Source organism: Vicugna pacos, chromosome 3 (genome assembly GCF_048564905.1).
Source record: "Vicugna pacos chromosome 3, VicPac4, whole genome shotgun sequence".
In the NCBI taxonomy this organism is placed as follows: domain Eukaryota; kingdom Metazoa; phylum Chordata; class Mammalia; order Artiodactyla; family Camelidae; genus Vicugna; species Vicugna pacos.
The window spans coordinates 91,608,110-91,621,415 of NC_132989.1; the positions used below are offsets into that span (position 1 = coordinate 91,608,110).

The 13,306-nt window shown below is 37.1% G+C and overlaps 1 protein-coding gene across 1 annotated transcript in view; it reads left to right on the plus strand.

The window, feature by feature from the left end:
- The window catches only part of OXCT1 (3-oxoacid CoA-transferase 1), a 120,825-nt gene that overhangs the window by 82,686 nt on the left and 24,833 nt on the right, over positions 1 to 13,306 (plus strand). Inside the window, exon 14 of the mRNA XM_006207690.4 lies at positions 12,403 to 12,492. Coding sequence (XP_006207752.1) covers positions 12,403 to 12,492 — 90 coding nt within the window. The remainder of the gene's footprint in view (positions 1 to 12,402; positions 12,493 to 13,306) is intronic.

Genomic DNA, 13,306 nt, shown 5'->3' on the forward strand with positions numbered 1-13,306 from the left:
CATAGAACAAAGATCCAGTCTGTATTTCTAATTTTTTTCAAACTTGTAATAATATGATTGTGGAACGTCTAAAGGTCCTTATTACTATGTTTTAATTTTTTTTTTTTTTGAAAAGTGCTCTATTGGAAGTCTGAGCTGTCTAACATCAGGACAGGCTTATCAAAATAGTAATGACCTGGATGGCAAAGTTTATTTATTGGGAAAAGTGAAACAAAGCAAAGGAAATCAGCAACAAAATGAAAAGGCAACCTGCCAAATAGGAGAAATTATTTGTGAATCATGTACTTACTAAGGGGCTAATACCTAAAATACATAAGGACCTCATACACTTAGTATAAAGAAAAAAAGTAATTTAAAAATGAATGGAAGATTTTAATAGACATTTTTGCAAAGAACACATACAGATGGCCAACAGTTCGTGAAAAGATGCTCAATATCATTAATCATTAGGGAAATTCAAATTAACCATAATGAATTATCACCTCATACCTGTTAGAATGGCTGTTATAAAAAAGACAAGAAATAAGTGTTGGTGAAGATATGGAGAAAAGGGAACCCTTACTCACTATTAATGTGAATGTAAATTCATGCTGCTGCAACTGTGGAAAATGATATGGAAGTCCTCTCCAAAATTAAAAATAGAGCTGCCATATGAACTGATAATTCTACTTCTGGGTATTTATCTGAGGAAAACAAATACACTAACTTGAAAAGATATATGCACCTCTGTGTTCATTGTGGTATTATTTGCACTAGCCAAGATATGGGAGCAACCTAAGTGTCCATCTGTGAATGAATGGGTAAAGAAGATGTGGCATATATGTACAATGGAATATTACTCGGCCATGAAAAGAATGGATTCTTAGCATTTATGACAACATGGATAGACCTCTAAGGCATTGTGCTAAGTGAAATAAGTCAGACCGAGAAAGACAAATGCCATCTGATCTCTCTTATATGTAGACTCTAAAAACAAAAACCAAAAAAACTAAGCTTGTAGATATAGAGAATAGTTTGTTGGTTGCCAGAGGTTGCGCAAGGGAGGTATGAGAAATGGGTGAAGGTTGTCAAAAAGTAAAAAGAAAAAGGAAATTAAAAGAAAAACAACAACAAAAAAACAAAATCAAAGAAAATCCCAAAAAAGCAGTTCTTAGATCTTTCTTATTCTTTATCCAGATACTAACTTGTGACTTTCTGTCATGCTAGTGTATTCTGTATTGCAATAAAGTTCACTTACCACAAGAAAACAGACCATAGCTTTTACAGAAATGGAAAGATATGCTCCTGGATTAGAAGAATTAGTATTGTTAAAATACAGATTTAATGTGATTGCTATCAAATTACTCATGACATTTTTCACAGAACTAGAACAAATAATCCTAAAGTTATACGGAATCACAAAAGACCCAGAATTATAAAAGCAATACTTGAGGAAAAAGAACAAATCTGGAGGCATAACCCTCCCAGACTTCAGTCAATATTACAAAGCTATAGTAATCAAAACAGCATGGTATTGGAAAAAAAGCAGACATATGGATCAATGGAACAGAATAGAGAGCCCAGAAATAAACCTACAAACCTGTGGTCAATTAGTCTTCAACAAAGGAGGCAAGAATATACAATGGAGAAAAGATAGTTTCTTCAGCAAGTGATGTTAGGAAAACTGAACAGCCACATGTAAATAAATGAAGTTAGAACACTCTCACACCATACATAAAAATAAACACAAAATGACTGAAAGACTTAAATATAAGACAAAACACCCTAAATCTCCTAGAAAAGAACATAGGCAAAACATTTGCTGACAGAAATCTTAGCAATGTTCTCCTGGGGCAGTCTACCACGGCAATAGAAATAGGATCAAAAATAAACAAACTGGACCTAATTAAACTTACAAACTTTTGCACAGCAAAGGAAACCATAAGCAAAACAAAATGACAACCTACGGACTGGAAGAAGATATTTGTAAATGAGGCAACTGACAAAGGTTTAATTTCTGGGATATATAAACAGCTCATAGAACTTAATACCAAAAAAACAAACAACCCAGTCCAAAAATGGGCAGAAGACCTAAACAAGCAATTCGCCGATGAAGACATACAAATGGCCAATAGGCGCATGAAAAAATGCTCAAGATTGCTAATTATCAGAGAAATGCAAATCAAAGCTACAATGAGGTATCACCTCATACCAGTCAGAATGGCCATCATTCAAAAGTCCACAAACAATAAATGCTGGAGAGGGTGTGGAGAAAATGGAACCCTCCTACACTGTTGGTGGTAATATATTTTGGTGCAGCCATAGTGGAAAATAATATGGAGATTCCTCAAAAAACTAAAAATAGACTTACCATAGGATCCAGCAATCCCACTCCTGGGCATCCAGAGGGAGCTCTAGTTCGAAAGAATACATACACCTCATTGTTCGTAGCAATAAGCTAAAAGTTATTAGGAGAGGCCCTCACAGAGGAACATCTGAGAACTAATCTGTTTCACTTCAATTTTAATGAAAAAAAAAAAAAACACAAGAACAAGCCACATAGTGAATTTAAAAAAAAAAAAAACTTTGTATTTTGGAAAATTTTTAAATTTACAGAAATGTTGCTGAGACAAGACAAAGACTTCATATTCCCCTCACCCGATTTCCCTCATTATCATCATCTTATATTACTGTGGTACATTTGTCAAAATCAAAAAGCCCACATTAGCACATCACTGTTAGGGAGGGGGGTGTTTAATTATCTTTTTTTTAAAACTATAGTAAGAATACCTAACATGAGATTACCCTCTTAACAATACAGTATTAACTGTAGGCACTATGTCACATAGCAGATTTGTAGAACTTACCAGGTATAACTGAAACTTTATACCCATGAACAACTCTGCATTTCCCACTTCCCCTGTAAGTGGAGTCATGCAGTATTTGTCTTTCTGTGACTGGCTTATTTTATTTCACTTGGTATAGTATCCTCAAGGTTCACCCACGTTGTCACATATGGCAGGATTTCCTTCTTGAGGGCTGAATAATATTCTATTGTGTGTATATTTTCCTTATCCATTCATTTGCCAATGGACATTTTGGTTGTTTCTATATCTTGGCTATTGTGAATAATACTTTAGTGACCATGGCATATCAAAAAATAAGCTAAGGTTTATATGTTTATGTTTCTGCCTCTTCTGACTTTTGTATTTTGCTTCAAAAGAATATCTTTTATTTTTTCATTCTGCTCATGGTATTTTGATTTCTACATTATCTAGATCTTCACCAAAAGGCTTTTTTTTGTTACTTTTCTATAAAGGCACTTCACTTTTCATTTTCAGTCCTAGCACTGTCTTTCTCCCTCTGTCTCTCCCTCCTTCTCTCTCTCACTGTCTCTCCTCTCATTCTTCCTCCCGCCTTCTTTCTCTTTCTCTGACCATTCCCCCCACCCCCCGTGCTGCCGCCAAATCTAAGAGCTTGCTCTGGCACACTTGACTTGAAAAGACAAGAAGACAGAAACTAATGGTTCCTCCATTTTCCTAGTTACATATCTTTCAGAAATAAATAATGTAATGGCAAATTCCCCAAAGTAATTTTTTAACCTGTTTCAGTGTTTGAAAAAGTTCTTGGTTTCCACTTTATTCTCCCCAGTTTGAGGAGGAGCCGTTTTACCTCCCATGCACTTTCAGTTTTAGGGTCTACATGGAGAAATCGTGTCCTTGATTTCTGAAACCATCTGATGCCTGTGATGCCAGGACCCTCCCGCAGCGGCATGGCTCCTTAGCATTCTGTGTTGCTCCCAGGAGTGGGTCATTCTCACAGCGATAATATGCTTCTCCCACTCAGGGCTCATACTGGTCCCAGAATCTGAATCTCTGTGAAGTTGACCATGGTTCTCCTATTCCTAAAAGTGGGGTATGCTTTCTGAGCAAACCAGAGGTGACAACTGTCTTCACATGTGAGAGGCACTGGGTACCCATTTTATAGATTAGGACTTGCACAAGAAAAAATTAAAAGACTCTAGCACCGACCAAAGGGTTATCAATTCACCATGAATGTTCTTAGCTGTTAACTTGCAGTAGATGCTTAGCAGTCAGTAGACGGTGTCATCAGCTCAATCTAGAGGACACTTTGGGAATAAATAGAGTACTTATTAATTTGGCAGAGGGTCAAAATGGTTTCATATTCTTTCAACTAGCCCTCTAGATTGCTTAATAGAGCACCTATACTTAGTATACATAGCATGTTCTTTCACAATTGCTCTTAAGTGTGTGTGTATGTTATTTTTTAAACTTTTAAATTATCTTCTACATTATTTTTTGATCTTTTCTACTGTGGATAAAAACACTGGTAATGATTTTGATGTATTCCTTAATAATGTTCTTTCAGTCACTGTGTCTCTCTCTCTGAAAATTCCATCCAGCTGTCAGAGATGGCAGTGTAATTATAATAATTCTGTAATTGTGCTCTTTAGAGCTTTGCAGACAGCGGAGGAGGTGTGGGCAAGTGTGCTTCTGCCCGTGGTTCTAATGCTCACACCCCCACCCCCTTCATCCCAACCAATCCACACCCTCTTTGAAGAATCAGAAAAGAAAATTTCTGAGAAAGACTGTTTCCTGTTTCCAAAAGAAACGTTAATAATTTCATATTCCAAGTGAGTGAGTTGTTGAGGGATATTGATATATTTTAGTACATGCAGACACATAAAAATGATTAACTGTTATTCTTCTGTTTGTATTTTAGCTGTCATTTTTGTCATGATTATCTAGAGATTTCCTTAAAAAAAATGAATTTTTAAAAACTTCTTTGTGATGGTAAATGGGATCTGCGTTCCCACCATTAGAACATTAGTTTGAACCAACTGTATGAAATTCCTGTGTCTTTAGGTCACACATGGTCACATGGCGGCAGTTTCATATGATTCTAATACATTTTTCTCAGTGACCCAATGGAAGGTAGAGGTTGTTAGTGCAGAACATAACTTGCCCTTGGATTTTTCACTATTGTACTTATTCTGTTTCTGGATACTGTACAGGACTAGGAGCACCAGTGCTTAGTTGTGTTTGATACAGTCAATTAAATAAGTTATTTGTGCTGTGATAATACTTAACCATGTTAAATAAAAGCAAAGTCCCTTATAACTGTCCTGGCACGTTTTCTCGGACTCCATGGATGTCTTCTGTAGGAGGCCTGATAAAACAAGGTAAACTCACCTAGCCAGGTTATTTGATGTTTGTTTTCATCTCTGCAGAATTATGAATAGACTCTATGAAAACTGAAACTACAGCCTCAAAACACAGCTAAGAATAACACAGTTTTTCTCTTGCTGTCTGTTTAATTAGTCCAGCAAACAGAGAAGCATGTCAGTCTGACCTTGTGCATAGAAGTTAACCTACCCAAAGTGCCTCATTCATAACCAAAAGAAACAGTCACACATTGACTGGACCTTAGGAAAAGAAAATATGAAAGTTTTATGCTTTTAACTATGCACTTAATAAATGCTTATTAATTTCCCACACTAAAGTGAAGTTAATAACGTACAATCAATTTTATGCTCTGGGATTTTTTTGTTTACTTGGAGTGGCGAGGTTTCTAAAATGAATTATGGGGACACTATTGAATGGTATTTATACTTTTACAAAAAGAGAATCAGTGTAGTTAATAGCTAGGAACAAGACATTTTTCCTATTTGACATTAACTGATTTCTTTAGCGCACAGGTACTGATTAATCAGAATAGATATAATCGATCAGAACACATGGCAGTCATAGCTGGATAGAGCTAGGTCTTGGAGGCTTGCTATTGTGTTTTAAGTTTCTAGATGGTGGTGGTGGGTAGGGTGGAGGGGTTGGTTAGAGGGAGGATAAGATGCCTCTCATGAGGAAGAATTTCAGTTAAAAGTACCTTTATGGCCTTGTCACTACTTGCCAGTGGAACATCAGCTGCGATCCTGATGCAGGTCACATGGCAGATTTTACAGTGGGGACAAGCAGGAATGCTTTGAGAGCACCTGAGAGAGGTCCCTAATCTGATCTGGTTGATGGGGTGGCGCAGAGGTATGCAGATGCTTCCTGGGAGAGGTTGTCATGATTTGACATGTAAAAGTTGAGCTGGAGTACACTTGATAGAGTGAGAGTGGGACCTTAGAGCCTAGTGTGAAGCCTTACTTAGAGCACATACTGCAGACAAGCAACTCACAATTCCTGGCATAGAAATGGGGACCGGGGTTTTAGGAAGTGAGGAGGGTCAAGGCTAGGTCGTCACAGGCTTTGTATGCCAGACTGAGGGAGGTGCTTGGACTTTATCCTGAAGCACTGGGGAATGGGTGGAAAGTTTTAAGCAGAGGAATGACATATAATGTTCATTTTAGGGAAACTACTTTTGTGGTTGTGGGTTGGAAAGATACGAGAGGGACAGGGCTGGACACATTTTGACTAGTAGGGATGTTGTTACAGCACTCTAGGAAGAAATCATGGGATCTTAGCCAGGGTGAGGAAAGGTCAAGTTCAAGACATTGGGGAAATCAGAGTTCTTCATGATTGAGTGACTCGCTGACTGTACATAGATAATGAAGGAGAGGCAGGAGATAAGGAAGTTCATGATTTGGGCTTTGAGTGGTTGGTTGGCCGCTAGCTGAAACAGGAAATTGGTAGGCAGATGAAATTTGCCTTGGTAAAGATGCTTAATTTGCTTTGCACCATGCTGAGTTGAGGCATGAATGATTAACATAATATAATATAAGTTTTTGTTTCTCACTCACATGGACCCAAAATGAGTATCCTTGATAAGCAGACAGCTGTCTTCTGTGCAGTTAATTCAGGGATTGAGATTCCTCCCATCCTGTGGTTCCATTATTTTCAACATGTAGTTTGAAGAAAGGGGAAGAATGTGAAACATTGTTCAAGGTAGCAGGTACTGTACCGTGGAAGCCCATGAGTGTAGAGAGCTTCAAGAAGTTGGTAGAACACAGTGTAAAATGTAGTAGAAAGGTCCAGGGATGTAGTAAAGTAAACCCACAAAGTGTCTACTGAATCAAATGATTAAATATTAGAGATTGGATTGAGCAGTTCTCAGTTCAGGGGGATGGTCAAGGCAGAAACCAGACTAAAATGTCTTGAAGAATCTGCAGAGAGGAGCTGTAGAAAGGGGGAGGGTGGAGGAACTGGAGCAAGGGGGTGATTGATGAAACAAGATCTCCAAGAGAACAGGAACAAGAGAGCTTACTAAAATGAAATTTTGAGTTTATTCGAAAGTACTGCTTTTTTGAGGCACTTTCTTTTTAGTCCATATTATGATGATAACTGATACTTGTTATAAGCAATTTTGTTAACTTACTTAGCAATAGAGACTATCGGTGTTTTTCTAGTTACGTATTAATTGGCTTACATAATCAATTTACCTGTCCTGGCAAATACAATTTATCTTTGAAAGGAAAAGCACATTTTTCTTGGTTTTGAATACAAAATATAACAGAAAAGAGAAGTCTGCTGTACCTTTGTTATAGCTTAGTTTTTTGCTAAACTAAGACAAATTGTAAATATTTTATAACCTTTCTCTTTGTGTTTAAACCAATGTCAATATTATGTTTTTTACTTTCCCTCTCTCCTGCTCTTCAGCTGGGAACATGCTCAGAGGCCCTTTTCTTTCCTAGAGCATTTTTTAATAATGGGGAAGTGAGACAGAAACAAAGAGGCTTACATTTGGATTGTGGTGGGTACTTACTGTTCTGGTGTTTAATATTGAACAACAAGCCCTAGTTTTATTAAAAAATCACTCCACAGCTATCTTTCCCTTTTTATTCCAGTTGATTCACATTTTCCAGTGGGGCAGATAGCATTAGTTTAAAATGCTTTAAAAATTGTTTCTACAGATTGTACATTGTTTCTCTCCTAAGAGCAAAATATTTAGAAGTAACAAATCTGCAAATAAGTCATTACTATTTATATGCTAATGATAAAGGTGAGGGCAAGGATCATTTTCAGTATGTTTTATATTCTATTTTACATGGCATTTCACAGAACTGTTCAAATGTATTCATTTTATCACCAAAGGTTACATTTAAAACTTGAATTACTATGTCTTTGGGAGTCTAATATTTGTACTTTGATGCATTGAGGTTTTTTAATGTTATTGCATTATTAACAGAATTTCTTTCACTTTCTTTAAAATTCCTATGTTAAGAAATAGGATCAAGGTAAATAAAACATATTTAAAATGTTGATTTTGGTTTAAGTATATTTTCTGGAAATAAGGTAGATAATCATACTCATCTTTTATTCCTAATACCTACCTTGATTTCTGCTTCCTAATAGACCCTGTATATATTTGTGAATGGAGAATAACACTTGAGTGGGTATCTTTTTTAAAAAGTTTTGCAACTGTCATAATAGAGCATGCAACATTCTAGTTTATTTTGTTGCAGTATTCTTTCTGTACTTGGTATCAGAGTCAGTCCTTAACTGCAAAAAAGATGAGTTGGCTGTGAAATGAGTATCCAGCAATCATTTCTCCATTATCTAGGTAGAATACACTTCAGAACGAAAGTTGCCCCATTCAAGAAGTGTATGTTTGCTGATGAGATTTTAAAGAAAGCCACACATTGTGTCACCCTGGCCCAGTGCTTCAATCACGCCCAGAATCTCTTCTTCATTACAGGCCTATTTTTCTCCAAGTGTCACTTTCCCTCTTGCCATTTATTTAAAGGTATATTTTTAGCTCCTTAATAGCTCTGTTTTATCAGCTTTTTGTTTTGTATGTTGAATAAGACTTTGGATTTGGGCAGGGAGATGAAGATGGAGGTGAGATCTGTATCTCATTTCTATAAAATGTCAAGCATGTATTGGACATTTGGATAGAGAGGTAAATTACAGTGCCTAGCACAATATCCAACATAGTCACCTCCCTCAAGGAATGGTAGTATAATATTTCCTTAAAAGGCCTGCTCAGCACCCCCTCCCATTGCATATCTGTAACAATTCTAATTCTATACAAAATTCTGTCCCTTCCTTTGAACTCATTGGGGCACCATATCATTGTATTTGTCCCACTAGCTGCTGTAACAAATAAGCCCCCTCAATTTCAGTGATTTAGCACCCTGTATGTTTTTCCCTCATATTGAATGGTGCAATACGTTTCTGAGTTAGTAGGCTCTGCCACACCTGGTCCTTTTAGGGACCAGGCTGCGGGAATCTGTGAGATTACCTTGGATGTTAGTGTCCAGATTGCAGAAGGCAAAGGAGAATGAAGAATTACACGTGAGATGTTTTTATGGGCCAGAACTTGAGAACCACAGGTATCACCTTCCTCTCTTCCATTGTCTAGAACTCAGGCACATGGCTACCATAACTACAGCAGAGAACTGGGAAATGCCAGTAGTTGGGACCCATCAGAATGCCTGCTAAGCTGAGTAGAAAGGATGAATTTTCCACTTGCTTCAGAGAGTATGTCTTCTATAGCCCTCTTTATTTCTACTGATATAGATAGAATAAATTGCCTTCCCTTAGTAATTGATTATGTTTCAGACATCACTTGGGGATTGAAATGGAAGGAAATATTTTATTTTCTTTGTCTAATACAATGAACTTACTTTAAAAGACAAACACCAAATATTGGAAGATTTTCCTGTTAACCTGCTAGGAATGCTTTTTATTAGGAGATACTGCTGTTTTCTTTCCCATCTGGCAGACTTTCTTTGTGAAACTCTTCCTCTGTGAAATCCCCGGAGCCTCTTCCTCTCATTCCTGCCTCCCCAGACACAGCTAGCCATTACATCCTCAGTGCTCTGCTGGAGCTGGAACACACCTATGTTAGTTGAAAGCATTTGTACACTCATTCATACATTTCACTCAAGCAGCTATAGTGAAAAGAAAAAGGAAAAGAAAGACAACAATGCAAAAAAGAAAAGGAAAAAGTTGAAAAACACTGTGATAGAATTACTTACTGAATAGTGCAAGGACACAGGGAAACAGCACTTAGCTCTACCTCGGGGATGAGGGAGGGGTGGGGAATGCTGCTTTTAGAGGGAGGAAGTTTGGTTCAAGTCTCTAGTTCCTCATGGATGCTTTATGTGGAAAAGTTTACATGGAAAAGAAGCCTGTCTTGATAATCTCTAATTCCAGTACCCAGTACAATACCAGGCTCATGTTAGACAGCCAGTAAACTGAATTGACTGAAAACATAAGTCAATAAGTTTATAAACTTTATTCACTCCACATTGTTTATAAATTATCTCATCCATTCTCTTCACAACAGCTTTATGACAGGGCAAATATTCTTATTCCTGGTTTATGGGTAAAGAGCCTAAATTAAGAGAGATTTGGTGTTTTGCTAATGTCACACAGGGGGTTAACAGAATTAGATCTCTAATCTTGTGTATTTTTCACTCTTGGGAACAAATATTTAACTATCAAAATAGTGCTTTGAAATGTGTAGCATGTGCTTTGAGGACAAGACATTAGATCACTTGAATCTCTTTGAGTGATGAAGGCTGTTCATTGTCATTGAGTCTAGGGATAAAGTTCGTTTTAACAGAAACAAAGAGTTGGTTCTTCCAAAATGTTTTATAGCTCTTTATACTCCTGCCAGCACAGTGTTTTGTACCCAGCTGGTGCCCTGTAAATATTTCTTAAATAACTGATGATTTAAAATGTGTAAATCAGATTCACCTAAAATGGACAAGCTTCCTGTTAGAGGCTGTTGTCAGCTTTTACCTGTAATCATTGTGACACATGGGACAAAATTTACCTGTGGTATATGCTAATTCAAGGATTTTTTTTTTAATTCAAGGAATTTTTAACAGGCTTGCTTGGTTTCTTTTTTTTCTTTCTTTTTGGCTTCCTCATTCTTCTGGCACTTAAATTCTTAGTCTGCCCAAGGACACTGTCTGTGGAAGCTGAGACTGGCTGGATGTTCTTACCACAGCAGGTTGAGACGTTCTAAAATGGCCTAGTCAGTGTCTTTTGATGCTTTAAAAATCTCTAACTTCCGTAGTATTGGAGTTTATGATAGACATTCATTGCTTCCATCGCTAACTTGTCCATATCTTGTACCATAAACTATCAGTATTAAGAAATATTTCTCTACAGAAATATTATGACAAGGTGCCTAACTTATTAAAGTTGCAGAAAACTAAGGATGATGATATGGCTTATAGAACTATAAAATTATTCCACATGGATATTCTGCTGCAGTGCCAACTTCATATCTAAAGACAGACTCATTTTGTACCTCCCACTCCTTTTTGCTGCCCTTCTCCCCCAACTCTTTCCTCCCAGCCATTGCCAGCTGCTTTCCATGTCGTTTAGTGGTAGGCTCCAAACCACGAAGATATATATCCTGACCACTTGCTTCTTTCTTTCATACTGCCCATCTAATTCATGTTTGTGCGGTGTTGCACTGACCTCTAAAATGTTTCTGAAATCAGGGTTTTAAAGCCAGATATGAGTGCATTGCTAATCTCCTTATGAAATTATGGGAAAGGAGCTAAGAGCCCTGTAAGACTTTACAGTCAAATCATCGAGAGGACTTGGATTAAAAAATAAATTAAATTTTCAGGAGGTTTCAATGTCAAAAAACTTTCTCTTCAGTCTACTTGACTAAGGATTTATTTCATCATCTCTGGACACACTTGCTTTTTCCAAAACTCTGTAACCAGGAAACAGACTAGACAGAAGGAATTATTCAGAGTGCATGGCACATAGAAGTTGGTTGGTCCATGTTTAATGAATGAGGAGATGGACAGATGAACAAAAATAGAATGGTATTGCTGAGAGGATCCTGAACTCTGCTTCTATTTTCTGTCTTTGCTTAACAGAAATATATTTTTTATTTTGTTTTGGTTTATTTTTCTAAAAGCAAGATAAATGCCAAGTTATAGAAAGACACGTGCACCTTTCATATTAGTCATTACTAGGGAAACACCATTAATGCCTTAGTTTATTACCTAATGGCATTTTAATCTGCAGGAAATCCAAGAGAGTGCTTTAGAAAGTGTCTGTGATTGAAGACTCAGTGGTGCCAATTACATGTTTAAAAAGGGAGAAATAGATGTCAGGGGTATGTAAATTTCAATCTGATATTATTGTAATGATTGTAATAATTGTGCCCAGAATTCTAGAAAGATTCTTAAGATTTTTTCTTATCCACTGATTGTCTTAATTCTAATAAATCATCGACAAAGTAACGTTAGCCACACTTAATAAATGTGACATTGTAATAATACTTATCCCAAACTTATCCTTCAACCATAGAATAATAGAACAACATGATATTAAGGTCAGGAAGCTCAAGTGCTAAGCAATAAGGTCAGTGAGTTTTTCTCATTAATTATTCCAGCAACTTGTTGCAAGTTGGTTTTGGTCCACCACATACTAAAAAGATGAGAGATAGAGAATGACTTCTTATTTTCTGTTTCTGTTTTTGCAGGGGAAGATGGTGAAGGGAATGGGTGGTGCTATGGATCTGGTGTCCAGTGTCAAAACCAAAGTGGTGGTCACCATGGAGCATTCTGCCAAGGTAAGGAGGGCTGCTTTTGGAAACTCACTCTGTGCTGAAATCCTGTACACCAGGCCATGCAACCATGGTTTTTAGTTTTGTCTCTGGATCATTCAAGTTACATTTTAGAGAGAAAGGTTACAAATAAAGGCCATTATTCATTATCATTCAGCTAAATGGTTGTTTAAGTTCAAAGCAAACATCAGGTCGTTCTTTGATCATTGTCTTGCATGTGCATTAAAAGTAAAAGCTATAATGTCTTCAAAAGCAGTGAAAAGATGTCAGGGCAGATGTGTTGATTCAGGTTTCAAGGTAAGTACATTGGTTGCTGTCTCTGTGCAAAGTGAAAAACACAACAGAATACGGATTTTGAACAGCAGTTATTTTCAAATGGAAGTATGGCCACTTACCAAGGCTGTGGAGATGACATTTTGAGAAGGTGTAGAAAACGATGGACTTGGTGATAGCAAATGTCCTTACTCTGAAAAATAATATACTTTTATTTTAACAAATTATTGAATGCCTGTTATGTGCTGGACACTGCTTGGGATTTGGCAATGACCAAACCCAGACAAAAATCATAGACCTCATGGAGCTTACATTTGATGATGGTGGTGGTGGTGTTGATGACGATATGATGATACGGTGGCTTCCATTCACTGTGCTTCCTGTGCACCAGCAGTACCCTGAGCACTCTGTGTCTTGTGTGTACAAGCCCATGAACTTGACTTGGGTATTTTTTATGGTTCCAGAAACAGAGCTTCAGAGAAGTTAAGTAACTTGCCTCAGGTCACGTAACTAGTGGAACAGAGATTAGACCTGCATATCTCTGACT